The sequence below is a fragment of the Sylvia atricapilla genome, chromosome 25 (assembly GCF_009819655.1).
Source record: "Sylvia atricapilla isolate bSylAtr1 chromosome 25, bSylAtr1.pri, whole genome shotgun sequence".
Taxonomy (NCBI): Eukaryota; Metazoa; Chordata; class Aves; order Passeriformes; family Sylviidae; genus Sylvia; species Sylvia atricapilla.
Window position 1 is genome coordinate 5,849,774 of NC_089164.1, and position 27,458 is coordinate 5,877,231.

At 48.4% G+C, this 27,458-nt stretch overlaps 1 protein-coding gene across 3 annotated transcripts in view; it reads right to left on the bottom strand.

The window, feature by feature from the left end:
- PPP1R12B (protein phosphatase 1 regulatory subunit 12B) overlaps window positions 1–27,458 on the bottom strand; it is a 132,712-nt gene that overhangs the window by 11,104 nt on the left and 94,150 nt on the right. The window contains exons 20-25 of one of the 3 annotated variants that reach the window (XM_066335732.1): window positions 4,670–4,686; window positions 4,062–4,209; window positions 3,358–3,462; window positions 3,038–3,091; window positions 1,626–1,676; window positions 1,255–1,295 (exon numbers count right to left, since the gene is read on the bottom strand). In XM_066335732.1, the coding sequence (XP_066191829.1) occupies window positions 1,255–1,295; window positions 1,626–1,676; window positions 3,038–3,091; window positions 3,358–3,462; window positions 4,062–4,209; window positions 4,670–4,686 (416 nt within the window). Of the gene's footprint in view, window positions 1–1,254; window positions 1,296–1,625; window positions 1,677–3,037; window positions 3,092–3,357; window positions 3,463–4,061; window positions 4,210–4,669; window positions 4,687–19,253; window positions 19,704–27,458 lie in introns of those variants that run through there. The other 2 variants (XM_066335734.1, XM_066335731.1) reach the window with 2 other exon arrangements.

The window sequence follows — 27,458 nt, forward strand, 5'->3', positions numbered from 1 at the left end:
AGCACCACAGAAGAGAGATTTTCCAATTTCTTGTGTATTTGTTCTACTAACAAAAGGCCACTTTGGTTGTTTGATGCAGCAAGAACAGGTAGAGAGCAGAGTTGGCACCAGTCTCAAGGACCTGAAGCTCATTTTCACCTGGGCCACAGGTTCCTTCAGCTCATGTCTCTCGAGGCAGTGTGAGAACACATCCAACCTCCAGCAGTGTTTCTCCTTCTGCACCACTTTGGTTTCCATGGCTCTGCAGCTCCAGACTACGTGAACTGGAGGCACTCTGGCTGTGTCCAACAGACCCTACAGGCACCTTCTCTCATTAATTGCTTTCCAGAGCAGTATGTTTCCAAACTGAGGCCACTAGAGGCCACCACCTTGTCTTCTTACTCCATGGGCTGAAGTTGCAGGTTTGCAGTGATCTGCAGAGCTGAAGGACCAACACAAACGGCTCATGCCTGTATTTCTCTTGAAGACCACAATTCTGTAATTACAGCAAAGTGTCTTTGCAGTTAAAGGTTCCCACCTGCTCACTGAACAAAGAGTTTGGAATTTAGACATATTCAATCCTTTCTCCTTCTCTTCCTGGCTCACACATTCACACTTATTTTCTCCTCTGTGAGAGAACAAAAGCCTCTACACCAAGAATCCACTACATCATTGTGTTACTTATTGCAGCAGAAGCCAGTGGTCCTTCGAATGTTACGTGCTTGGTAGAAACACAAAGCTTCAAATAGAAACAGAGTTGGAACCTCCTCCAGGGTGGCAGGAAGTAGTTTCTGTCAGTGCGTGGTGCTGGGAGAGCTCGCAGGTGGATCCTTCCTTCTGAGAGTAGCTTGGTCCCACCTGCTCATGTTGAAAGGGAAGGAAGGCACAGGCAGAGCAAAGGGGGCACTCATTCTGTGAACATGAGCACTGGAATACAGCGTAACGTGACGCAGCACTGTCCAAAGGGGTGAGGCTTTAGGGGTGTGTGGGCAGCCAGATGCTGCCTGGGCTCTGCAGGGCGCCTCTCATGGGCACAACCATCCTTGAAGCCACACCACAGGAGCGAGAACATGCCAGAGCACCAGTGGCCATGGCTCGTGACAGCAAGCCATGCTGCACATCCCATCAGGAAGCGAATTCCTCTTTGCCAGAATTATCCCAGGCTGCCGTGGCCTCCCAGTGACATGCTTTGGGAAGGGAGTACAGGAACACAACCGCTCTGTGTTTTATCCTGGCCAGTGTGTGTGAGCTCAAAAGCCAGCTTTGTCTTCTTACCCATCCGGAGAGAACCTCAGCGGCTTAACTTGGGCTGCAGACTAGTCAGAGCACAGGGGGTCAGCACACTGGAACTCAGTGATGCCACAAAAAGTTAGTTTGGGAAGGCATTTAAGGAGAACAGCTTTCACCATTCTCTGATCAAACAGCAGAACAAATCAAACATAGGAACAGTCAACTGAATGAGAAGGACAGTTTATTAGCATTTCATGTTTGAAGAACAGGGCCATTAAGGCAAGTTCTGACTGCAGAAAGGAAAATGAGATCCTTTCCATGGACACCTTTAACATGCTCCTCCTGGGTGGCAATCCCCAAAGACATGAATACAAAGCATAAAAAATGGAATAGACACAGTGAAGATTATTTCTTACCTTCATTTCTTCTTCCATTTCAGAGAGTTTCCGCTCCAGGGCTCGCTTCTCCTGTTTACAAGGATTCGTAACAAAGAAGATCACAAGGATTTAGAAGAAAAATTTACAGTATGTTTTCTTTTAAAGAAAAATAACGAGTCTTGTGTTTTTGCAGCAGCAATCCCTGAAGAGTATGCCAAAACAAGGCAGAGATTACAACCTGGAGCTGATCAGATGGGACAGGGCAGCTGGCAAACCAAGAGGGATAGAAGCTGAGCCTGTTTGGGCAGATCACAAGCTCTATTCATACCCCTATTAAAATTATCCCCCATTTTCAGTGATCCCAGTTCTTAGGAGCTGCTGATGTAATGTGATTTTTAGCTCTGTAGGTGAAGCCATGGATTTACTAATACTCCACTAAAGGTGGCAATAAGAGAAGTCACTGAGCTGCTCAAATAGGAAACAGAACAAGGAAATTCCCTGCCTGGAAATCCTGTTTCTCCCAGCTTTGAGGGCTGCAAAGCTGACTGCTTTCAGTGCATTTCAGAAAGTGAGGATTAGACTCTGCCATGTGAGTGGCCTCAGCTAAGCCTGTGCCAAGGCAGGGAGATCTGGACTCTTTCCGTGACTTTCCCAACATGAAGGGGCTCAAGCTGCTCCAGGGACATGCCCTGAGAAGGGGCAAGTGGGAAACACACATCAAGAACAAGATTTACACTTTTTGCCCTGCTCCTTTGCCCTATGCAAAAATCCATGAGGCCAGGAGAGGGAGGAAAAGGCAGCTTCTGAGTGTGCCGTGGATGATGAGTTCTGGATCACTTTTTACCCACAGCATGGTTCATCCAGGGATTCATCACTGCAAAATGCATGAGCCATCCCAGAAACAGTTAATGCATCTTCACTGAGAACAGCTGAACACATTTTTACTTTCTAACTCCCAGAATTTGTGGCTGTTGTGATCCTAATTCAACAGAAGTTATACAGGATGTTACCCTGACTTCAACAAAGCCAAGTTCAAGGTCCTGTCCCTGGCTTGGGGCAATTCTTAGTAGTAACCCAGGCTAGGGGATGAAGGGATTGAGAGCAACACTTCCAGGATTTAGTCTTGTTCCCCCACCACCCAAAACCAGTCTTTATTTGTAAGGATCAAGAATGTTTTAAAGCATAATGGACCAACAGTCCCTCAGTGTGATACAACCCAGTGGTCCTCAGCTGTTTAGAATGAAAGAGAGGAATCAGAACGAAGCTGATGTGCAAAGAGAGCAGCAAAGTCTCAGGCCCTGCAAAGGTCAGAACACAATTATCATTGTGCACTGCTTCTCAAGGCAAAAATACAATTTATCTTTTAATTAACACTTCCCTTCTAGAAATGACTGCCCTGCACAGTAACACGAGGCACAGGCTGTGACTCAGAAAAAAGCAGAGACACATACCCTCTTCTCCATCTCCAGCATGCTGGACCGGTCAGAAGTTTTCTCCTGTTTCTGCTATGGAAATTAAAAATAGAAAGTGATTAAACCCGGCAGCATTCACAGGGTGCTGCACAAAGGCCAAGACAGCCCACAGATGGTCTTGCTTGGGATGCAGCAAGTTGATCTACAAAATTACTTGCTTATTTCTGTCTTCTCTGTTGCACCTTCCATCCCAAAAACATCCTTCCAGGAGCTTCCCTCCCTTTCCCATTCTGGAACAAGTGTTGGTTCATCATGGCCAGTGCTCGGTTTTTCCAGTTAGGACCTAGATCTTCCCTTACCTGGGCTGCTTTCTCCAACTTTGCTTTGATATCAGCCAGCTCGAGCTGGGCTTCCTGCAGCTTTGACTTCAGCTTTTGATTTTCAGACAGGGCACTTTCATATAACTGAAATGCAAAACAAGAGCTCAGTTAAGCAGGCTGCTCCTGGTTAATTGACCCCATCCCACCACACTGCTCTGAGCAGACACATGCCCTCAGCATTGAGCTGAGGGGTTCATTTTGCTCCCACACATCAGGAGACGAGAAGGGAAAACAAGGCCAACTTGGGCACTTATGTTTTCATAATTCATGAATTAGAAATAAAAAAACAGCTGTTGAATTTTGTAGGAAGCTTAAACACAGCCAAGCGGCACAAAGAGGGGACAGTTTTAATTTAGGTAATTCCTTCCTCACAGGGTGGTGAGACCCTGGCACAGAGACCAGAGAAGCTGTGGCTGCCCCATCTCTGGAAGTGTCCAGGTCCAGGTTGGATGGGACTTGGGCCAACCTGGGATAGTGCAAGGTGTCCCTACCCATGGCAGGGGGTGGAATGGGATGAGCTTTAAGGTCCCTTCCAACCCAAACCACTGAATTCTTTGAAACAGAAAATGAACATAAACATCTTCTCTTTCTTTTTCTTCCCACTGATTCTTTGGGCAGTTTCTGCAGCAACAGGCAGGTTCTGTGGTGTGTGCAGTGACAATAATAACTTTAAAAAATCCTACTTTCTTGTAGTCCCTGTTGCTCTCCTCCTCTGCCCGGCTGCTGAGCGCGGCGAGCCGGTTCTCCCGGCGGCTGTAGGCACTGGAGCGGCTGGAGGCACGGTCGCTGTAGGACGAGTCGCTCGTGATGGGGTTCGTAGCTGCTTCCAACCTGAAACAGGAGGCAGATCCAGCACTTTGGAGCTGTGGTAACTTGGAACAGCCAGCACAGGGCCCAGCTGGTTGGGATGGGAGCCTGTGGCAGACCCAGCTAACCCAAGGCTCTGGGGTCTGTGGGAGCACCCTCCACCTGGCCCTGGGGATTGCTGCCCAAAACCTGACAGCCACCACCACTACAACAACTGGAAAAAATCCTAGAGTACCAGCCCAGCCTCCCATGGGCAGTGACTTCACATGAATCTCTCATTTCCACAGTGGGAACCAGCTCTATTTCTAAGTAATTTGGGGAGTAAAGAATCGAAGCAAACTGGTGCCACTGCTGAGCTGAGGAAAAGACCAAATAGCCAGTACCAAACTGGATTTGAAGCAGGGAATCCTCAAAGCCGTAACAAAAACACGCTGCCTATAAATATTACACAGAAAAAACAAATAGAAGAAAGGAAAATTCTTACCTGGAAAGCCTTTCATGCTGAAGGAAGAAAAAAAGAAAGAAAAAGGTTAATTAATAATGAGGAGAATTAAACGTTCAATTCAAAAACTGCAGAGCTTCCAGGTGGCAGCAATTTCCTACCTCAGATACCACAACCCAGCTCATGCTATGCTACAGAAAGATTTCCCAGCTCAAACTAGGAATGTCCAGTCTCTGTCTGAATTTTCAACTGCTTCAGCTCCTCTGAAGCATTTATTTCACTCACCTAAGAAATCCTGAATCTTGCTATTCAAATCCTTGTTTCCAGAATTGAAATGCCCTCCCTAGAATCCAAACTAATCTATTGTTTCCCTTTTCCAGTGAAGTTATTCTTCTTGACTACAATCACTGTGCTGTGGGTGAGAGGGACTAACAGAACAGGGATCTCCCAGTGTTTGTGCTGAACATGACAAAATCACAAATACTCTTCTCTCCATGAGCAAGCACCTCCCCATGGAGAAAAGCTTCACCATGGCAGAGAGAGACACAACAGCAGCCGCAGGAGGGAGGGAGAAGACCTTTACATCAGGGTGATTGAAGCCTGTGTTGGGTTCTTCTTTCCCCATCAACATCCAAACCTCTGCTGTGCTGTCCTCAGCTAACTTTGGACATTGAGGGGCTGGAGCATGTCCAGAGAAGGGAACAGAGCTGGGGAAGGGCCTGGAGCACCAGGAGCAGCTGAGGGAGCTGGGGGGTGCAGCCTGGAGAAAAGGAGGCTCAGGGGAGACCTGGCTCTGGTCCCAGGGAACAAGGGACAGGACATGAGGAAAGGCCTCAAGCTGTGTCAGGGGAGGTTCACGTTAGGTGCATATTAGGGAAAATTTCCTCCTTGAAAGGTTGGTCAGGCCCTGGCACAAGGTTGCCCAGGGCAGTGGTGGAATCACACTCTCTGGAAATGTTAAAAAAATGTACAGATGTAACACCTGGGGACATGGTTTAATGGTGAGCATAGCAATGCTGGGGGAAAGTTTAGGCCCAATGATCTTAGATGGCTTTTCCAACTTAAAATTCTATCATTCTATGAATATCCTACAGAGGCTGGATGTGGTCAACCACTATTTCAATAAAATTTTCTGGATCAAACAGTTCCTTTCTACAATTGCATAAATCCAGTGGTGATGGCATCACTGTCCTGCAGGAAATGCCACACTGACAGTCAGCTCCTCCATGAGGTATCTGTCTGACAGACATTTTCTCAAATTCCAGGTGCATTCCAGCTCTTTATGGCCCCTTGAACTGGAAGTTGAGCCCTGTATTCCTCTGCTGGTTTAACAGTAGCATCAATCTTCTGAGTGAGCACAAACCTCCCACAGGCACTTCCAGCCAATTCCCTACGCTCTTTTTAATAGCGTCAACACAAAGGACATCAGAGAGCAGATGAGGGGTCAGGTTTTAGTGCCCAGACATGCTCTGCTTGTGCTGTCTGCTACACCAGGAAATCCAGTGCTAAGGCCTTGCTGGGAGGCAGATTTGCTGCCTGCCTGGCACCCTGCTGCTTGAAGACTTCAGACCATCCACTCAGAGGCACCCAGACAATGCTTCTGATCCTGGGCAGGGACCGGGGGAGTACACCCCATGGAGAGAGGAATTAAGTCACCCAGTACACGGAGGAGGGTGGACAAGTGACCTGGCCACCTCTCTGCTCAAAGCCAGAGGAGCACAGGAACAGGTCCCAGAGCATCCCACCCCATGCCCAGCCCTGCCTGCTGCTTCCCAGGACACGGCGACCTATTACCTGCACCTGGCTGCTGAGCTTTTAATTGATCCCAGCCTAATGTGGCCCTCATCTTGCACCCTGATTCAGGACAAGAGGGAGCCCAGGGAGCCTGAAATGCATGGGCTCTGCAGCACAGCCTCTGACACGCAGTGCTGTCAGCTGACCAGCACCAGAAAAATGAATGGCTGGGACCCGGCACCCGGAGCCTGGCGGATGGACCGTGCGCTCAGACAAAGCTGCTATGTGCAAAGTTCAAAAGGACAATCAAACCCTGCTGGAAATTAGCACATTCTCCCTCCAGCTGTGCCCACCCTCAGCCAGGCTCCTGGGCAGCTTTAGCGCCAGCCCCACCCTGCACACACCATAACCAAAGCTCCAGGAGGCCGTCCTGGTGCAGGCACTGGCCCCGAGAAACGGCAGTGGGTCCAGCCTGGTATTATTTCATTTGCTCTAATAAAACCTCTCTCCTCTTTTCATCTTAGAGGTGAGAAACCTCCCAAGGAAGACAGCAGATGCATTTCCACCATGGTAAGCCCTGGTGCACCTCCACAAGCCATCTTGGATGCAGTCTGGGAAGCATCTCATGTGACTCAGTGCCTGGCAGCTGCCTGGTGTCATGACAGGGACACAGCTCTCTTGTCCAAACAGCCCTGGCTTGGGCCATGCTCTGTATGAAATCCAAAGGCAGCAAGCGGGGCCAGTTTCTGTACAGCTGGCCTCCAGCACAGGGCTGTAAGAAAGAAAGACCACAAATCCAACCACATCCTGGGCTCATGCAGGGCAGGGGGAGATTCTGCCCCTGTGCCCCGCTCAGGTGAGGCTCCACCTGCAGAGCTGCCTCCAGCCCTGGGGTTCCAGCACAGGAAGGACGTGGAGCTGCTGGAGCGAGTCCAGAGGAGGCCTGGAGCCCTTCCACTCTGGAGCCAGGCTGGGAGAGCTGGGGGTGTTCACCAGGAGAAGAGAAAGCTCTGAGGAGACCTTAGAGACCCCTCTAGTGCTTAAAGGGGCTCCAAGAGAGCTGGAGAATGACTTTGGACAAGGATCTGGAGTGACTGGACAAGGGGCAATGGATTACCGCTGTCAGAGGGCAGGGTTAGATGGGATATTGGGAAGTAATTTTTGGCTGTGAGGGTGGTGAGGTCCAGGCACAGATTGCTCAGAGAAACTGGACACAGCTCCCCCTCGATCCCTGGATGTGTCCAAGGCTAGGCTAGACAGAGCTTGGAGCAACCTGGGCTAGTGCAAAGTGGCCCTGCCCATGGGAGAAGGTGGAACTGGATGACCTTTGATGGTCCCTTCCCACCCAAACCAGTCTGGGGTTCTAGGATATAACAAAGGATTTCCTATTGTCAACCACACACACACTTGGTGCTTTGTTAGCTGAGCATTTGTTTTTTAAACCCCTCAACAGCCTGACAGCTCCTTTTGAATGTTGGCCCAATGACCCAAACTCCCCTGAAGAGCTGGAGAAGGGAATTACAGTGATTAACAAGGCTCCTATTGAAAGATATTTGTGCACTTTATGCTAATCCCCTTCAGTGGCAACTTTTACTATGATGACAAATGGCTGGGCAAGTAATCCACTCCTTAGCAAGCCTGAATTTACTTTAGCAAACGCACCTGCTAATGCATTTGTACAGTCCTGGGAAACACCATGTGGCTGGGCAAGGTGACATGGAAACCAGGCAATGAACTCAAGCAGGTCTCCGAGCCAGCCAGGGTGCTTGCAGTAAGAGGAAAAACCACTTCTGTCCTTATTTTTCATTCTTAGAATAAGAATGTCCATATACAGGGGGAGCAGGGACATGCTTCCACAAATGAAGGGTGGGGTATGAAAGGAATCACTTTAAACATACAAAGCAAAAAGGGGGCAACCCTGTAGGTTTATTGGATTTACAACCTTCCTATGATGGATTGGCTCAGAATGTGACTGTCTCTGTTAAAAGAGAAGCAAAATGCCAGATGAGAGAGGATGACCTGCATCATTCCTGCTGCTGTCAGCATTGAGCAAAGCCACCCTGCAGTAACCTGGACTCATGGAATGACAGCACCATTAAGGTTTGAAACGCCCTCTAAGAGAAGTACAATGAAGCTGGAGAGAGGACTGGAGCACCAGGAGCAGCTGAGGGAGCTGAGGGGCTCAGCCTGGAGAAAAGGAGACTCAGGAGGGACCTTCTGGCTCTGCATAACTCCTTGACAGGAGGGGCCAGCCAGGGAACAGGGACAGGACAAGAGGAAATGGCCTCAAAGGGAGGTTCAGGTTGGATAACGGGGAAAATTACTTCCCTGAAGGTGTGTTCAGGCCCTAGCACAGCTGCCCAGGGCAATGGTGGAGTCAACATCCCTGGAAGTGTTTAAAAAACATGTGGATGTGGCACCTGGGACATGGGCTAGCAGTGAACATGGCAGGGGTAGACTCAATGATCTTAGAGGGCTTTTCCAGAGTACTCTGTGATTGCATGATTCTGTGGAACACTGGAGGAGCTGCTTAAGTGAGACAAGCCTGCCACTTGTTCAAAGAGACAAACATCTTCAGAGGCCACTGAGGAGACACAGTTTCAGCAGAAAACTGCTTCTTTCCAGCTCAGTTCTGTCTTGTGCTTAACCATGGCACCTTTGGAAACCTCTCCATGTGCTTCCAGCCTGCACCTCCTCCATCAGTGCAGTCCCCACTGGCCCTGCCCGCACTGCCCTGGCCTCTCAAACAGCCACCAAATATTCACTGCAATTTCAGCAGCATTGGCTGGCTCCCTGCACTGCCCATGGAAGAGAAGAAGGTCGTTTGCTAAGAGATGCCAACCAATAGCTGGAAATTCCAAGGTCAGAGTAAGAAGGTGAAGGACAACAGTCTTCTTCCTTCATTGCTGGGAAGAGAAGATGGGAATGAACAGAGGGAATGAAGAGCTGAGGCATCACATGTGCACTTGACTGAGCTGGTGCAAGAAGGATCTTTTCCCTCCTGATGTTCCTTAAAGAAATTGTCAGGGTTTGTGACGGGATACTGAGAAACTGCAGTATCTGCTCCAGTCATTATCAACAAATGCACTGTAGGCTTTTTTTCTTTCCCTGGCAAATTTGGAGCAGCACTGCAATTTTTCCCAGATTCCTTTATTTCCCTTGGGTTAAAAATTCAACTAAAAACATCAACAGCCAGGGAAGCATCAAGTTGTGAAATTATCCTTCCATAATCTAAACAGGGTCAGAGCACTGCAGGGGTTGGGGTGGGGGGAACACACGGGGCTGGAGGGAGCTGGCCTGATTTGGAATCCAGCACGGCAGCTGAGCTGAGCCCCAGAACTGCAGCCCAGACACCCAAGGGGGTCACTTCTGAAGGAAAACTAAAAAGCACAGAGCACTTCTAGCCATGCTCACGAGCTTCTGATAATCCTCAGGTCTCAGAGCTCTCACCTTCCCTCCCATCCATCTCATGGTGGGCAGCATGTCCAGGTAGTACTGGGGTGGTGGAGGACACTGAAGGGGTTCAGCCCATTTTGCCAGCTCAGAAATGAGCCAACACGGGTGGGCTGGAAAATCATAAGGATCTGAGATGGGAACGAAGAAAAAGGGCAAAGAGCACCAGAGAATGGAATCAAAGGATGCTCTGGGTTGGAAGGGACCTTAAAGCTCATCCCATCCCCCTGCTATGAGCAGGGACACCTTCCACTATCCCAAGCTGGCCTTGGACACTTGCAGAGATTCTCAGGGTGCTGACATTGCTCACTCTCAGGGAAAAGGCAGAGCTGGGTACTGGCTGTGGCTCCACCTACCCAGAGTGCTGGGATGCTGCCTTGTGCCAAGAATACAATCCAGGTCTGATTTTAAAAATGTACTCAGAATGTGGAGGGCAGGAGCCTTCCCTTAAAAACAGAAAATTTTGCAGCTGTTGGGAGCTCAGCGATGAATAATTAAAACCAAATTCCTCATGGAAGGTTTCAATAAAATGCAGCCCTGAACTGCAGTGCCAAAAGAGGTAGTGGCTGCTGCTCTTGCCAAGGCAGAAACCACCATAGTTGCTTCCAGTTGCATTCTGTGGCTGAGGTTGGAACCAGTGAAGGCACAATTCCCTACTATTTACATTTTTTTCAAGAAAAAAGAAAAAAAAAAAACCCAAACAAACAAGGAAAAACCAGAAGAAATTAGATGCTTTGGGAACATTTTATGCTTCTTTATCTCCAACTGGCCAATCTCAGGACAGTGTACACTATTTTAAGAGAGTTGTCAAGGAATTTATTTTGGTGTGTTTTGTCTCAGAAATCCTGATCAATGTCTACGATTAATTAACCACCATGTAATGAGACTGAGGGGAACAGCTCCAGTTCTGTCTTCCTTTATGCAACAGGGGAAGTTTTAGAACCCCCTCAAATTTCATTCTTGTGCTGGCAAATATCCTCTTGATAAACTGAGTTTATTTTAGAAATTAAATGTAAAATAAAGCCAGCTGGTTTAGGGTTCTTTCCCTTTTATAAACAAAAGTCACCATGATCCTGCAGTTACGTCGCTCAGCTGCTCCCACACAAGCTCCAGCGCTGGGCCAGGCTGATGTGTGCTCCAAAGGACAACCTCTCCCTCTTAGGAGCATGGGATGTCCTGAGCTGGAAGGGATTCAGGAGGATCGAGCCCACATCCTGGCCCTGCCCAGGGCACCCCAACCCTGTGCCTGGGAGCATTGTCCACACACTCCTGGAGCTCTGCCAGCCTTGGAACCATGCTCATTCCCTGGGGAGCCTGGGCAGTGCCCCAGCACCCTCTGGGGGAAGAACTTCTTCCTGATATACAACCTAACCCTCCCCTGGCACAGCTCCAGCCCTTCCCTGGGTCCTGTCACTGTCACAGAGAGCAGAGATCAGAGCTGCCCCTCTTGAGGAGCTGCAGCCCCAGTGGGGTCTGACCTCTGAACAGACCAAGTGCCCTCAGCCACTCCTGGTGTGGCCCCTCCAGACCCTTCCCCATTTCTGTGTCCCTCCTTTGGACACTCTCCAATAGCTTCAGATCCTTCTTATATGGAGGTGCCCAAAGCTGCCCTCCAGACTTGAGGTGAGGCCACGCCAGGGCAGAGCAGGGCACTGCTGAGGGCAGGAATTCTCCAGGAGCTGGTGCAGCCAGACCTGAGCTGGAAGGAAGAAAAGCCAGGAGGAAACTGCCTGGAACACCTCACTGGACCATCCCCAGTGGCTACAGTTCAGGTCGGTGTTCCCCTCCAGCCGCATTTGTCATTCCAGTCAGGAATGGCTTGGATCAAATTTAGTTTTTCAGTGGGCGCAGAGTAATTTGAAGGTTTGGCTGAACTCTGCTTTTGAGAGTTATTGTGAGGTCATTGCCTCCCTCAGAAAGCTGCTCCTCTGACCTGAGAGCTGTAGTTTGTGCAGCATCCCATTAGCTCCACTGGCGTGATGGATGTGCTGCTTCCAGTTCGAGCCTGCAATCGTGCAAATGCAAGGATTCCAAAATCCCATAGATATGATTAATAATCCAGTGCAGCCAAACTACCTCCATGTAACCTCAAACTCCCCAAAGCCTGATGCAAAATATGTTTTCTCAAACTATAAATCAATAAACTTTGCTTAAGAAAAACTGCTATTACTGAAGCATAACATTAAAAGCTTCTCCAAGACGGAGTAGTGGCTTTTGCAGCTGCGGCAGCAGATCCCATCGTTTTCAGTACAAACAGCACATATTTAATCAGAAACAAACATCCAGGGCTGTAAGAGACTGATGGCCACATCTCCTGCCACCCCAAACAAGCTACAGTCAGATGCTGGTTTGTGCCATGCGTGCCATGGCCAGCGTGTGGCTCTGTGCTCCAAAGCTCTCTCATGACCCACGGGCTTTCTAGCAGCTGCAGTTTATTCTCATTGTCTCTTGGGGATAAAACTCACCACGGAAAACATCAGGCTGGATAGTATTTTAATTTAGTAAAGGCCATAATTCTGAAACACAGGGTTTGTTGCTCTTTTTTCCTTCTTTCCTTAGGGATCAAATTTTATTGGTGAAAAATTTAATTTTGCAAAGCGACATGATCTTAGACAAAACTCTCCAGACATGTGGAAATAAAAAGCGAGCAGCCAAGTGACATGAGAGGAAAAGATTTCTACTTCTAAATTTCTTCCAGATGAGAATGCCATAGGTCTGCAGGAACCCCTTCCCTGCCCTGCAAAAACTCTGGCAGGATGTTCTCAGGTGTTTCATTAGGGACTTAAATACCTCTTGAACCACCACTGAGGGCTGCCAACAGCCAACCTGGCAACTTTTCAGTGTGAAGTTCACTCCAAAATCCAGTGAACAGCTCCTGAGTCAGCAGCCACATTCCTGCAACAGCACTGTGGGCACAGGCAGCACATGGCAGTGGGACTGGAATCATGAAATCACAGAACTGTGAAGACTGGAAAAGACCCCTAAGACCATCAAGCCCAAATGTTACCCCAGCACTGCCACGTTCACCACTAATTCATGTCCCCAGGTGTGATATCCCAGGTGCCACATCCACATGTTTTTTGAACACTTCCTGAGATGGTGACTCCATCTCTGCCCAGGGCAGCCTGAGCCAGTGCCTGACCACATTTTTAGGGAAGTTTTCCCCAATATCCAACCTGAACCTCTCTTGGTGCAACTTGAGGCCATTTCCTTGTCCTGTTGCTTGTTACCTTGGAAAAGAGAATGATCCTCACCCAGCAGTGCTGGGTTAATGTTTGGAATCAGTGATCTTAGAGTACTTTTCCAGCCTTAATGGTTCCATGATTCTATGATTCTATGCACCACCTCCCATGAATAGCAAAAGTAGAGCTGCCAGTACACAGGGAAATGGATGAACTGGGTTCTCTCTCTCTTCCAGTCCTATTTTTGATGGGTTTGTGTTCATTTTATGAAAAACAACTTTAGTGGCCTCCTGCAGGGCTGCAGACACCGATTTCCAGCTCAGCAGGATGAAGTGGTTTCCTGCTCACAGAGGTTCCACCCACTCCCCCCATCACTCCTGTGGCTGCTCATTCCCATCCTGCAGCACTTCCCCCTCTCTCTGCCCTTGGTTTTGTGGCTGTACCATTAACTGACTCAAATTAAGGGTATCATCTTTCTCCTCCTCCCTTCATCCCTTTTACAGCCCCAGCTGATTCCCTGCTCTGGTGGAACCTCAAGTTGCCCCTGACCTTGTGAACTCCTGCAACGAGCTGTGGTTTCAAGGCTGAGCTATCCGAAGGGATTGCTCTTCAGCAGTTTAACTGGCTTCTCCAAAGGCAACACCTCTGACCAGGCAGCTGAGGGTGAAACAGGAGCTTTAATGAGGCTGTAGCGTTACATCACGTCCTTTCCAAATCGTACACGACCACTCAGAGCCTTTAATAGTTAACAGACTCCCTGCTCCAGCTTTGGCTTGGATCAATTCTGCTGCTTGGGAAGGAGGAGAGTTGAAGGAACTTCAGCCTCAGAGACAGAAGCTGTTCAGCCCACAGGTCACAGCACATGCCCTGACCCATCTTGTTTATACATCCAGATGCAGGAGCATCATCTGGCTACTGAGTCACAGCAGTGAACATCTCATGGGTGGTGCCCCGGGAACTTCCCAATATGCTTCCAGATATGGACATTACAGAGGAAAACTAAAAAAAAACCAACTCAAAGGACAAACAATGTAGACAGATTCCATCCTGATACCCATCTGAGAAACACGATGCTTGAGGAATAACCAGAGATAAAACAAAGCAGGGTGCTGGACAACACAGACAAAGGTTAATTGCCTGAACACTCAAGTTTCAGTATCCCACATTTTTTGTTGGCTGCTGGGAGAGAAGCATTTCCACAAAACTGTGTAACTAGTCAGCAACCCAGAAATTAAATGAAAACGGTAATGAAACAACTTATTTGATCCCATTTCAATTTATGCAGCATCACTTTTATCACAACCAAACAAGTCCAAGCCACTAAATAGAAACCCAGGAACATAAAGGCTCCTAGAAAAAATATTTTCCTAAGACTTTCTATTTTCTAACACATTGGCAGTGGGAGCATAGCAAGTTAAATGATTTGTAGAGGAAAACCCCATGTGGGAATAAACCTGTGACCAGGAATATCTGAAGTGGGTGGAACCTGCTGCAAATACACCACAGAGCAAAACCTGACCATCTGACACATTTATGTTCCAAACTTGAGGAAGGCTGTAATCCTATCAGGCATTTCTAACGACCTCCCAGCACCCTGAGACATTGAGTTTTTACACGGGCAAGTGACAGGACAAGTGGGGGGATGATTTTAAAGTAAAAGAGGAAAGTTTTAGATCAGATATCAGCAGAAAATTCTTCCCGTCCCATCCCTGGAGGTGTCCAAGGCCAGGCTGGACAGGATTTGGAGCAACCTGGGCTAGTGGAAGGTGTCCCTGCCCCTGGTGGGGGTGTGATGATATGAGCATTAAGGTCCTTTTGAACCAAATCACTCTGGATTCTGTGATTCTATGATCACTTAAACATTAACACCAACCCTGTTAGTGTGATTTGCATGCTGAGCACCTGCAGCTCAGCCACTCACATTTTTGGGCATTAGCTTTTCTTTTTTGCTGTTGAGATTCGCTTTGCCTTCCCGACGTACGTGTGCACACGGCTGTAGCCAGCCTTGGTGCATCTGCTGCCATGGTGATCAGTGCTCAGAGCCCTGCTCAGAGCACCACAGGCTCCGGGTGGGGGCTCGTTAAGAGACACGGTTATTTGGGAACTGCTGCTTTTTATACTCAAGTATTACTATCAAGTGACTTGGTGAAAACATACGACCCATAAAAGGTGATGCTTCTGCATCCCGTATTTCACCCAGCATGGCTCCTTCAGACGCTCCAATGAAAGGCAAAATGTAATAAATCAGTGCAGACCACTGCATACACTTGGAGCTTTATTGCTGAGCTCTTCCTGATAAAAATTCAGCTAGAAAGCTCAGGTTATGTACTCTGAAGGTGGCTTAACGAGGGAGTGATCTAACATCAGAGGTTAAGAGCCTTGCAGTGAAAGCATAAGCATGAACAGAAGAAGGAGAATTATAGAGAATCTCGAGGAGTAACAACCATCAAGCAGCTACAACCAGGCTGGGAAGAGAATGGACTGAGAGCAGCCCTGGGGAGAAGGACGTGGGGGTGTTGGTGGATGAGGAGCTCAGTGTGCCCTGGCCACGTGTTCTGGCAGCCCAGAACCCCCAAGTGCTGCACTGATCCCCCAGTGTGGGCAGCAGGGAGGGGGGATTCTGCCCCTGTGCCCTGCTCAGGTGAGGCCCCACCTGCAGAGCTGCCTCCAGCCCTGGGGTTCCAGCACAGGGAGGATGTGGAACTGCTGGAGTGAGTCCAGAGGAGCCCACGGAGCTGCTCTGAGGCCTGGAGCCCCTCTGCTCTGAAGCCAGGCTGGGAGAGCTGGGGGTGTTCAGCCTGGAGAGGAGAAGGCTCCAGGGAGACCTCAGAGCCCCTGCCAGGGCCTGAAGGGGCTCCAGGAGAGGGAGTGGGGACAAGCATGGCATGACAGGACAAGAGGGGAATGGCTTCCCACTGCCAGAGGGCAGGGTTAGATGGGATACTGGGAAGGAATTCTTGGCTGTGAGGGTGGGGAGGCCCTGTCATGGGGTCCCCAGAGCAGCTGTGGCTGCCCCATGTCTGGAAGTGTCCAAGACCAGGTTGGACAGAGCTTAGAGCAACCCTGGCTACTAGAAGGTGCCCTTGCCCATGTGGCGAGATGGGCTTTAAGAGTTCTTCCCATCTAAACCATTCTGGGATTCTAAGTGATGGCAGCCACACAGATGCAGCCACTACTGAACTAGCAGCCCACACACATCGATGACAATTTTAAGTTTTGATGGTCTTTTTTACAGCAAAGTATATCAGCTAACCACTCAAGAAGGAGCAGTTTATAAAAAAGGGGAGTTTGACAAAGAGATGGGAAACAACTGAAAAGCTGCAATTGGAATCTCAGCAGTAAGTTGGGAGTGTGCTTTCTCCTTAACTTATATTTTCCCACCTAACCAATAGCCCATGAAGAAGCACAGGGGTTACAAAGTACCACAACAAACAGATGGATAAGCCTAAACACAAACTACATGGTACTTCCTATGAAAAAGTGACCAACCCAGCAGTGGAGGGGGGGGGGGGAAGAGATATATATTAAAAAAAAAAAATTAAAAATCAAAAATTCAGTCCTTGACTTTACTCTTACCCTCCCAATCCTGTCATTTATTTGTTTAAATGCACACAACAGGTTTCATGCCACTGGATGCCCATTACATTCTTGGAAGTGAATATTATTTCTTTTCAGGAGGAGAAACCTCAGGCTAAATCACTATGGTGAAAACATGATGACAAGCTACCCATCGTCAAACACTTAAAGCTTGTGCCAAACAATGGGACAATCTGAATTGATTTCAAAGGGGTTTGAGTTTCCTTTGAGGAATATCCTCAAGATTAAAGCAACATTTACCCTAGGGGATTTAACAGGATCTGGGTATTTTAGTTTGTGGGGGTCCAGGCTTATGGGACAGTGATGACGTGGCACAGGGACCAACACCCCACTGTCACCATAAGCTCCTGTGCAGGGATATTCCCTCTTATAGATTGTGTGAGTCCACTGCAAAGCACCTCCCTTCCTTAGCTGTGCATTTGGGGACTTCCCATCAACCAAAGGAAGAAAAACCCCAGGCAATATTACCCTAACTCCTAAGGAGGAGCATTCCAAGCAGCAGTGCAAGTGCAGAGGGAATGCCACGGGAAACTGCTTGGCAAATGACATTGAATGCAGCTGTTTGGCACTGATACCTCGGTAAGTCAAACCGCCTTTGCTCTGCCTGGTTCTCAAAGAGTTCTCCCTGTGAGCAGCATGTGTGAGGCTTCTGCCTGCTTGTGTGTGCTCACACCCCTGCTCAGCTGGGAATGTTTAAAGCCCACAGTTTTGCTGGTATCAACAGACTGGATGGAAAGATAAAAGACTCCAAGATGCCACATTCCTATCTGGTTTATGAAGGGTGGTAGCTGCTCATGGCACAGGCCTGTTACTGTGGGCATGGGGGAGTGGGTGGGGAAGAACAAACACATGGGACAAACCAGAGTAAACCAAGCTCCCTTATTTCTCTTGCTTGTGGCAAAACTACATTGTCTTGGAAAAAGAGTTAACTCAGATCCTTATTTTAGCCTGAAGTCAATCTTTCCCTAATTAGCCTTTTAAGGCATGGGCTATTTCCATAACCCAGATAGCACCAGGGCTGTTTCCTACACTGACTGAGTCAATGCTGCTGCATTCCCCACCTGTTTTTTTTCCCTACAGATGCTGTGGAGTCACAGCTGGCATTTCCTTACCACTGCAAGGATTTCCATGCTTCTGTGTTGGTTTTCATCAAAACCTCTGCCACAGGAAGTGTTTTTCCAGGCCCTCTCATTCCCACCTGTCACCCTTCTGTAACCACCTGAGAACTCACACCATCTTCTCCAATACCCACAGCTCCCCAGTAGCCTGCAAATCTCACTGCAGTGATGGACAAAGAAACAACCACCACCTCTACTCACCTGAGAGTTCCCACCACCTTCTCCAACACCCACAGACCCCCAGAAGTCTGCAGTTCCCCCATGGCTCTGGACAGAGAAACCAGACCCTCCTGTCAGTCTGCTCCAGGCACAGCTCAGGGCTCTTGTGAGATGTGTGTCACTCACTTGTATGCTCAGATGCATAAGAGGGAGAAATGAGTCAGTCTGAACATGTCTGACCTTAAAAGCTTGGGGTTTGGAAGAAATGAAATCACTTTCAGCACACTGGAATGGCTCCCCACCTGTTATCAGGCTGGTGATCAATACTGCAGCCCTTTAGGGAGGAATGGTAAAGCGCAGCAGTTCAAATGATGAGGGAAGCCCATCCAGACCCACGGGGGATAGTTTTAGATTATCTGAACCATCCCAAAGAGACTCCAGCTCAAGAAGGAAGAAACCACCTGCTCCTGATTACAATTAACAGCCCAGGGCAACCAGCAGCCAAAGAAGCCTTGAGGCTGAAGTTCCCTAGGTCAGGATCTGCTTCCATTAATGCCACGACAGTGGGTTAAAACTCAAATATTTTGGGCAATACTTCTTCCAGACCAAGATCTGTCCCTTCCAACAGAGCAGGCAATGCATATCTGATTTGAGCAAATACCAGAGCTGGAATTAATTTAATGCTCCCATCTAAAATTAGCCTGGCTGTTAAAAACGAATTCCTCCAGGCTTTGACTCCAGCATGATAATATTTCTTGATGGTGAAGAGGCTGCCTGTACAACGATACAGACCCAGAGGGTTTGTTACAGCTTCTCCCATGACTCTGGAGCTATCAGAAGTACTGCTGGGAAGCATTCCTAACTTTCCAACACCCTGGGAGAGGAGGATACCAGCTCTGGTTTGGGGCCTCCTGCTACAGGTGGTTTTCTTCATTTTCTTTTGTGGTGTTGAAATTATTAAACTACAGCACAGGCCAGCTCATACTCAGGGGTGAAAGTTGAACACAAACCTGGTTTCAGCAGCAGTATCAAAGTGTCTATGGAAAAAGTGCAGTTTAACAAGCTGGTCAGGTTCTGCCTTGTTTTTACCAGGGAGGTTTTTGTCCAGCAAGAGCCTACCAGGAGAGCCATATTCCAGGATAGGGGGGAAACCACCATACTAGCAATTCCCTACAGCACTAACACAGCTAATCCCCGTGCAGGGACTCTGGCAGCTGCTTAAAACCTGTTGCTGCAGAGGCACCATCCCAAGTTTCATTTAAACCATCCTCCTTCCAAAGGAAACCACAGCCACAGGTCTCCAAGGCTAAGACAACAAACCGCCACCGCCGGGCTCAGAGCATGTGCTGAGCAGGGTAATACAGAAAGGAAAAAGGTGCTTACTCTGAGTGTCTTTGCGATCGGGGAAGGAGAGGACGGGGGAGAGTCTGACTGAGCCTTCCTGCTGCGAGTGTACTCCTTACTCCTGGTGTACAGGGACGACATGGCCTCGCAGGCTGGGTGTCTGTGAGAAGCAACACCAGTCTTGCTCTCCTGATGCTCTACGGTCCTGGGCAGGTCCTTCTTCCAAGGTCAGAACAAACTAATTAAACTATTCATTCACAGCTCTGGTAATTAAACCCTCCTGTTTAGGGTGGATAATTTTAAGCAATAATCTGCTGCAGGAAGAGCTGTGGCTCCACAATGTTTCTTGTTCGAGCAGAAGCAGAGAAGGTGTCAAGGACTTGCTGTGCTCCAGTGCCGGGTGTTGCTCTGTGCCAGCCTCACTGCCTGGGCCCCGTCCCGACTTCTCCGCAAAAGGACATTTCCCCTCGTCCAGAGCGTGCCACAGGCCCAGAACTCCCGGCTCAAGGAGAGAGCTGGAAACTGGCTGTTTTTATCTAGACATTGCCAAAAAAAGCTAAAAAAAGGAAAGGAAAAGCAAAAAACCCTGATTTACTCCGGAGCTCAGCCGCAAGCTCTGCCCTTGCTGCATGGAGCTGCACGTTTTAAGTGAAACACAAAAGCATAAATCAGGAACAAACGCTGGTTTGGAAAAGGGGCAGTCCAGCTGAAGTTGGTTTTTGTTCCATCCTCCTCCTCCACCCCCTCTGGCGCCCTCAACCACGCACAGCCTTCTCCCGTCCCTCCTGCACTGCCTTCTGACATTCTGACATTCCAGATCCTGACTCGCTCCAAGAGGAATGCTGGAGGGCAGCCAGCAGCAGCGATTCACTTTCAGCTTGGGATTTGGGCTGCCAAATTGGGTTTGGGATTGGTTTTGGGATTTGGGCAGGAAAAAAAATGAAAAAAAAGTGGAAAGGGGGAGAAGAGAAAATCCTTCTCAAGCTTCTCAGGCCTGGTGGGCTGTGAGTGGGATGTTGGAGGTGACATGACGGCACTTCGTAGAGGCTAAATTCCAGAAGGTGTCTGTGGCTGCAACAAAGGAAGATGATTTAAAGACCATGGAGCAGCTCATGCCGTGAAAGGGAGGACACACTTGGGCAGCACAACAGGATTTTTGTTGTTTGCTCATAAGCCTGTTTGAGCTGTGGAAGGGCGGCACAGAGCTTGTGTAATGTACACCGGTTCAAGGGAGCATTTGCAATCAAGGAGGAGGGAGAGGAGCTCAGATGAAAGGACAGAGGGTGTGGAGAACATGTACCTCTCCCAAACTCCCAGCTCTCTGCCAAGCTCTGCTGCTGCACAAGCTCACTGGAAGTGGCAAGATGGCTCCCTGCAAAGGTTGAGCATGTGTGCCTTGTGTCCTATTCAAGTAAGTCCATGGGATGTTCCTTTGAAAAATGCCTCCAACAAGCTCACAGAACCACAGAGAATCACAGAATGGCTGAGACTGGAAGGCACCTCTGGAAATATCCAGTCCAACCCCCTTGTCAGGGCAGGGTCACTTAGAGCATGTGCCTGTCCTGCCACTGCATCCGCAGCACATGTCCTGCTCCAGCTTCACATTTGCTTACTATCAAACATATGCTACCAAGGCCAGGTTGGATGGGGCTTGGAGCAACCTGCTCTAGTGGAAGGTGTCCTTGCCCATGGCAGTGGAGTGAGATGAGCTTTACGGTCTCCTCAAATTCAGACTATTCTGTGAAGTGCAGAATAGTATCTATATAAAAATACTTTAAAAGTATTATCCCACTCTGCATTGCTCTGAAATTTTGCCCCTTTTTGCACCCTGCTTGGCACCTGAGTAATTTAACTGGCACAGAACTGGGGAAGGGGCTTGGAATAGCAGCTACAGTACTTCTTCCTGCCATCCAGCATCTTCACTTTTCAGGGGCAAAGCAACATCATGTGTAACCAGGGAGAGCAGGAGACGGGGCTGCCAGATTTTCCTGCTGTAAGAAAGTCACAGTGAGATCAGATTTCTCGATACTTCTTCGCAAGGAAGGAGGGGACTAACCATGCACTGACAGCAGGAGAGGGGAAAAGGAGTTTGGAGAGGTCTAATTTTGCCTGGTAATATCTCTGCATTCCCCTTTCAAGGTAAGGAAATAAAGTCCAGACACCCAAGGCGGCAGTGACAGGCACCCCCCTGCTCCAGGAGGCTGGGGCAGGACTTGATCCTTCCAGCCTCCATCTACCGCACTCATCACACACCTCTCCCTGTGCCTGGAGCCCGAGTGTGCTGTGCAACAAGGTAATTCAGACACTTTAGAGGCATATTTATAGACCCTGCACACAGGTGATCCTTTCGCACCAGCCTCAGTTTCTGGAGTTTCAAAACAGTGTAAGTGAAACTGGGCAAACTGGCGAGCTGTGCACTGGAGTGTCCCAATCCCAGCTCCAGGGCTGACAAAGCCTGGCTTAGTCACCAAGGCAGAGTTACACAGCTCTAAATTGCAGAGTTTGGCTTCCCTGCCCATCCAGTCCCAAATACAACACTCTCACATCCCTCCACGGTCACGTTTCTGCTGAGGAGGGGCAGGAAAGCTCCAAAATCAACATTTTGGTACAGAACTCACAGCCCAAATCCAAAATACACCCTGAGCCATTCCATACTAATTATTTAGTGACCTAGTGTAGATCTCACACAGACTGACTAACATAGCTTGGTGGCCAGTAACTCATTTTAGAGAGAAGGGGAGGCTTGATTAGCCAAGAAAGAGAGAGCAGCAAGAGATGCAATATGGCAAAACACGCCACGTTTCAGCACTATTCCAACAAATGCCTGATTTAGGGCTTTCTTCCTGCTGGTCTGTACAGTTTACTTTCAAGTAGTCCCAGTGGAAGTATGAAACATGACTCTACTGTGCTGCTATTCTGCACAGCCTCAGCTTTGTCATGTTTAAGGTCTTTGTTTAGATCCAACTGTTCCTGTCTGTTCAGGAGATTCCTCAGTCAGAACCAGGCCAGTCCACGCTTTAACTATGGTGCTGTGTACTTTACTAAGGAATATTTATACAGCTTTCAGAAAGACATGCACAAAAATCATCTTCCACGAGCATTTCTACAACCACTGCACACAATCCCCCAAGGCTGTCCAAATGTTGACTTCATGCTCTGGCCTATTTCTGGGCAAAATCACCTTAAAGTTTCTTCTCACCTCAGACTACAGAAGCAAAACTATGCCGTAGTATTATGCGTTTCCTATACATACATGAAAGAGTGTATTCCCATAGTTAGAGCTGTGGTCTTGGCTATGATCACTCTTCACACACCTTCACCCAAAAAGTGGTCAGGTTCTTCCCCCAGAGGGTGCTGGGGCACTCCCCAGGCTCCCCACAGGATGGGCACGGCCCCAAGGCTGCCAGAGCTTCAGGAGTGTTTGGACAATGCTCTCAGGGATGCACAGGGTGGGGCATCCTGGGCAGGGCCAGGAGTTGGACTGGATGGTCCTTGTGGGGGTCACTTCCACCTCGGCAAATTTTGCTACTTCCTTTTCCATTCAGATGTCAGTCCTCTCTATTCCTTTAGTGATGACACCTGTGTTTGTACTCAATTTTTAAAATTAGTTAGACAGGAGAACTCATATCCACGAAAATGATGTACCAGAATTAGGATGAAACCCTGAGCTAAATATTTGAGAGGAAAATACATACACCCTTTTTATCTGTGTTGAAAATCATCACCTATGGAACATGATGCTGATAAAAAAAAATGTCGGCAGCACTGCAACATTCCAACCTGCAGCAGACAAAAATGGGAAACCAATCTGTGAATTAAAGCCAGTGCTGCAGTGACGCTCAGGAGTGGTGCAAGCCCACAGCATATTCCCTGAGTGCAGAGGAGGAGAAACCCTTTTGGGAGATCAGAATTCTAATACAACTTGAAGAATGAGAGTAGTTGGTATTTTTGGATCAAATCATCCCAAAACTATCTTTTGAAAGTCCCAGCTGTCATTCTTCACACCAGGTTTACCATACACCTCAATGAATTCCTTCCCATCCAGCTGAGTTCTTTCATCTGCAGCCAAACCTCCCCTATCTCCCAGTGCAGGCACGTCCCAAGGAGCACAGTGGTGTCTCCAGCTACACAGGGCTCAGCTGGGGCAGAAAATACAAACTGGGCCCACATAGCACCAGCACATTCTCAGCACTGTGACCTTCCCTCAGGGCCTCCCTGCCTACATCTGCTAAATTAATCCCAGCCAGGGACCCCCCTGCCTCAGCACACAACCCTGTGATCACTGAGCAGGGGGAAGGTCTCTGGCACCACCTTATCCTTGGCCAACCAAGGCTCCTCCAGGTACCACTGGGCATTCCAGGGGACCATTTCCAACAGGCACCTTGGACACTGACCCAGAGCCTGGGAGGATTCAGTCACACAGATGAATCTTCCTTCCCAGCTGGCCTCAGGGCTAGCTACAGTTTAAGATAGCACTGTGGTACTGAGCCTTTAAGGATGGGGTCTCAACAGCGGCACAGCCCTTGCTGTGATCCTTTCCTGTTTTGGGTCAAGTGATGGAAGAATATGGTGCTGCACAGCTACCTGTGAATTACAACCCAACTGGATGAGCAGAAAAGGGAGAGGCAGGCAACAGGCTTCCAGTTTTCCTTTGAACCTGTCACAGAATCGCCAAGGTGGGAAAAGACCTTTGAGATTACATCCAACCATTCCGAAACCATGCCCCAAGTGCCACATCCACACATACTTTTAACATTTCCAAGAATGCTGATTCCACCACTGTCCTTGGCAGCCTGTGCCAGGGCCTGACTACCCCTTCAGGGAAGAAATTCTCCCCAATCTCCAACTTGAACCTTCCCTGGCACAACTTGATGCTCTTTCCTCTCCTCCCGTCCCTGTTCCCTGGGAGCAGAGCCTGATGGCCCCTGCCTGTCCCCTCCTGTCAGGGAGCTGTGCAGAGCCAGATGATTCCCCCTGAGCCTCCTTTTCTCCAGGCTGAGCCCCCCAGCCTATCACTGAGCCCACTTTGCTCACTTTTCTTTGAGATGTAGAGAACCTCCATAATCACATCATGCCACTCCAGACACTTCTGATACCTGCTGGCACCTCCTTACAGAATTCAACTGTTTGCTGTTCGAGTAAACAAATCTTCCCAATCCTCCCCTTCTGGGTTTCCCACTGCAGGAGCACAGTGTGCTGTTTGTCTGTCGAGTCATGCACTGGTCCAGGGAATCAATGAAATCTGTCATTTTATGCAATAACTAAATAAACTGTAAAACTGCATCTATTCTCATGACACTTTCTCTGAAGAAATAGAACAAAATAAGTGGGCAGTTGCTTCCAAGAGTTAGGCTACAAAGTCATATGTCCAAAGTTATACATCCAGAAAATAGTGTTTCTAGGTGTGAAGTAGTTCTGTAAAATATCCAGGAAAAAAAAAGAGAATTCTGGAATGGTTTGGGTTGGAAAGGACCTTAAAACCCATTTTGTTACAGCCCCTGCTATGGCCAGGGTCACCTTCCACCAGATTGCTCCAGCCAGGCCTTGAACACTTCCTCACTCAATGATGAGGCAGTCAAAGCTTCTCTGGCAACCTCTGCCAGAAACTCAGGTTAAACATAAAAAACCCATTTACCATCGAACTACTCTCATGGGTTCTAGAGAACAGAGTCAGAATTAGATTTCCCACTGCTTTTATGTCACTGGACTGGCCCACAAAGCTGAAATCCATAGCACCATAATTCTGTACCTCACCCCTTTGCTACAGTGGGCGAAGTTTAATAATCCTGTGATCAGCATCACCACAGGATATTGGTGGTTACTTCAGCCCAAAATAACAGCTATTCTTTGTGTACCCTTCATGGTACCACTGCTTTGGTCCTGGAAGGGGACCTTCCTTGCCTTACACTTGTCTCCCACTACATCCAGATCAGACTCAGAGCTGTTATCTGCAATGAAGAAGCCATGACCAGCCTGAGGGTGGCTCCAACAACCATGAACAGTTCTGGTTTAACACACAGTGTTCCACAGCCAGAGTAAGGGTTACACCCACAGGGCCACTGCACCAGGGAACCAGTCACTGCTTTCTCCACATGGCATCTTGTGGTAAACTATCTGTATTGTATCATACCTTATCATATCTTATCCTATCCTACTCCAAAACACTGAGAAAGGAATTCACCTGGAAAGAAAAGGATCAGCCTTGTTAAGTATCCTGCTCTCACCTCTTATTCACTGCCCCCATCGCTTTCTGTGCAAAGAAATTCTGCTTGTTCTGGAGAGAAACTCCTCATTTTGGTGCATAATGAGTGAATCTTATCACTTATCCTAGGGGATGTGACCAAAAGCTAATCTTCAAAAGTGATCATAGAACCCAGAGAATCACAGTGTCATTAAGTCTGGAAAAGATCACAAGTCTTCTCACCTATTCTGTGTTCTGGGTGGTGTTTGTGTATTTTCCTGACAAGGATTTTCTGCTTTGGCTACAGAGATGCTTATGGAGCAGGAGAAGGACTGGACACCAGTTCAGGGGTTGATGGTCCTGGTTGGTTGGTTGTTCTTTGTGTTTAATTGGTCTTTTTCAATCTAAAAAATGTAGTGATTCAGCTCCACTCTTACCCTCTGCATTGCTTACTAACAGTCAGATTTTCATGACACTAGGTAACCTGAGCGGGTAATTTTGATTGAGTATGTCTTTGTACAGTGACAGAACTAAAAACTGGTTCCAAGATACAGATTTTAATTCCTAGGGTATAGTCATGGGCAGCTGAGGACCTGTTGGATTACAGAAATCAATGTGCTATACAGCAAGTATAGCAAAGAACTGTGTGTACAGAACAGCCAAGGAACTGTCTGTATACAGCTGTTTAAAAACATACGTATGAATTCCTTTAGCAGTAACAATGCCAACACCTATTACCTTCAAAAGAAATTACTGAAACATTACTTGTACTCTAGTCTACAATTTTTACTTCGGGGCATTTGATTTAGCTTATTTAACGGAACTTTGTATCTCAAGATTTAATAATTCAAATTATTAATATTATTATTACTACTACTGCTATACAGCAACTGTACATGATATATAAACCTACTGTAAATAAATTACTTTTAAATCAACCTCAAGCTTTACCAGAGTCAACTACAGCTTGCAGGGTTTATTTAGCACTGCAGAAGGCAGCCAGGGTTATGCTGGGCTGCAGGACTGGCGCAAAGCAACATGGTCAGGCAGTAGCTGCTCTGTAAATGGGATGTGCAGGCTCTGCTGGAGTTTTCTATAAATGGAATCTGAATCGGAGGAGAGAAAGCTTCCATCTGCAGAGCACAGGCCAGGATTCCCTGAGTCAGAAGTGACCCACAGGGATCACTGAGTCCAGCCCCTGGCCCTGCACAGACACCCCAACAATCCCACCCTGTGCATCCCTGAGAGCATTGTCCAAACACTCCTGGAGCTCTGGCAGCCTTGGGGCTGTGACCATTCCCTGGGAAGCCTGGGCAGTGCCCAGCACCTCTGGGGGAAGAACCTTTCCCCCTGAGATCCAGTCTAACTCTCCCCTGACACAGGCTGGTGGTGAAAGGTTACAGAAATGGGTGGCAACAGTGGCAATAACCAGAAACAACAAACCAGCACCACAAAAGGCTCATGTTGAAGGGGACAGATGTGGCAGCTTTGCAAAATATAAATGTGTCTAAGATCACAGACAGGATTCCATTCAGGCTGTAAACGCAGCCATGGGCACAACCCCTGAGGCAACCCCTATTATCAGCTGCTGGGTCTGTACACCAGAGATTGGTCTGGTGGCTATGGAGAGGCTGCTTCATGTCCATCCAAAACCTGGCCCTGCCTTTTCAGTGTGGGGTTCTTTCCTGAACTCAGTAGTGTGCTTTGTTCAAAAAAGGCACCACAGGATCAAGGACTGTTGGAAAAACCATCGAGCTCAATTGTTTCCCCACCACTGCCATGTTCTCCACTAACCCAAGGCCCATCTACTCTAAGGGATGTGAACACTCCCAGGGATGGGGACTCAACCACTGCCCTGGGCAGCTGTGCCAGGGCCTGATCACCCCTTCAGGGAAGAAATTTTTCCTAATAACCAACCTGAACTTCCCTTGTCTCAACTTGAGGCTGTTCCCTCTCCTCCTGTCCCTGTTCCCTGGGAGCAGAGCCTGATGATCCCTGGCTGTCTCCTGGCAGAGAGTTGTGCAGAGCCACAAGGTCCCCCCTGAGCCTCCTTTTCTCCAGGC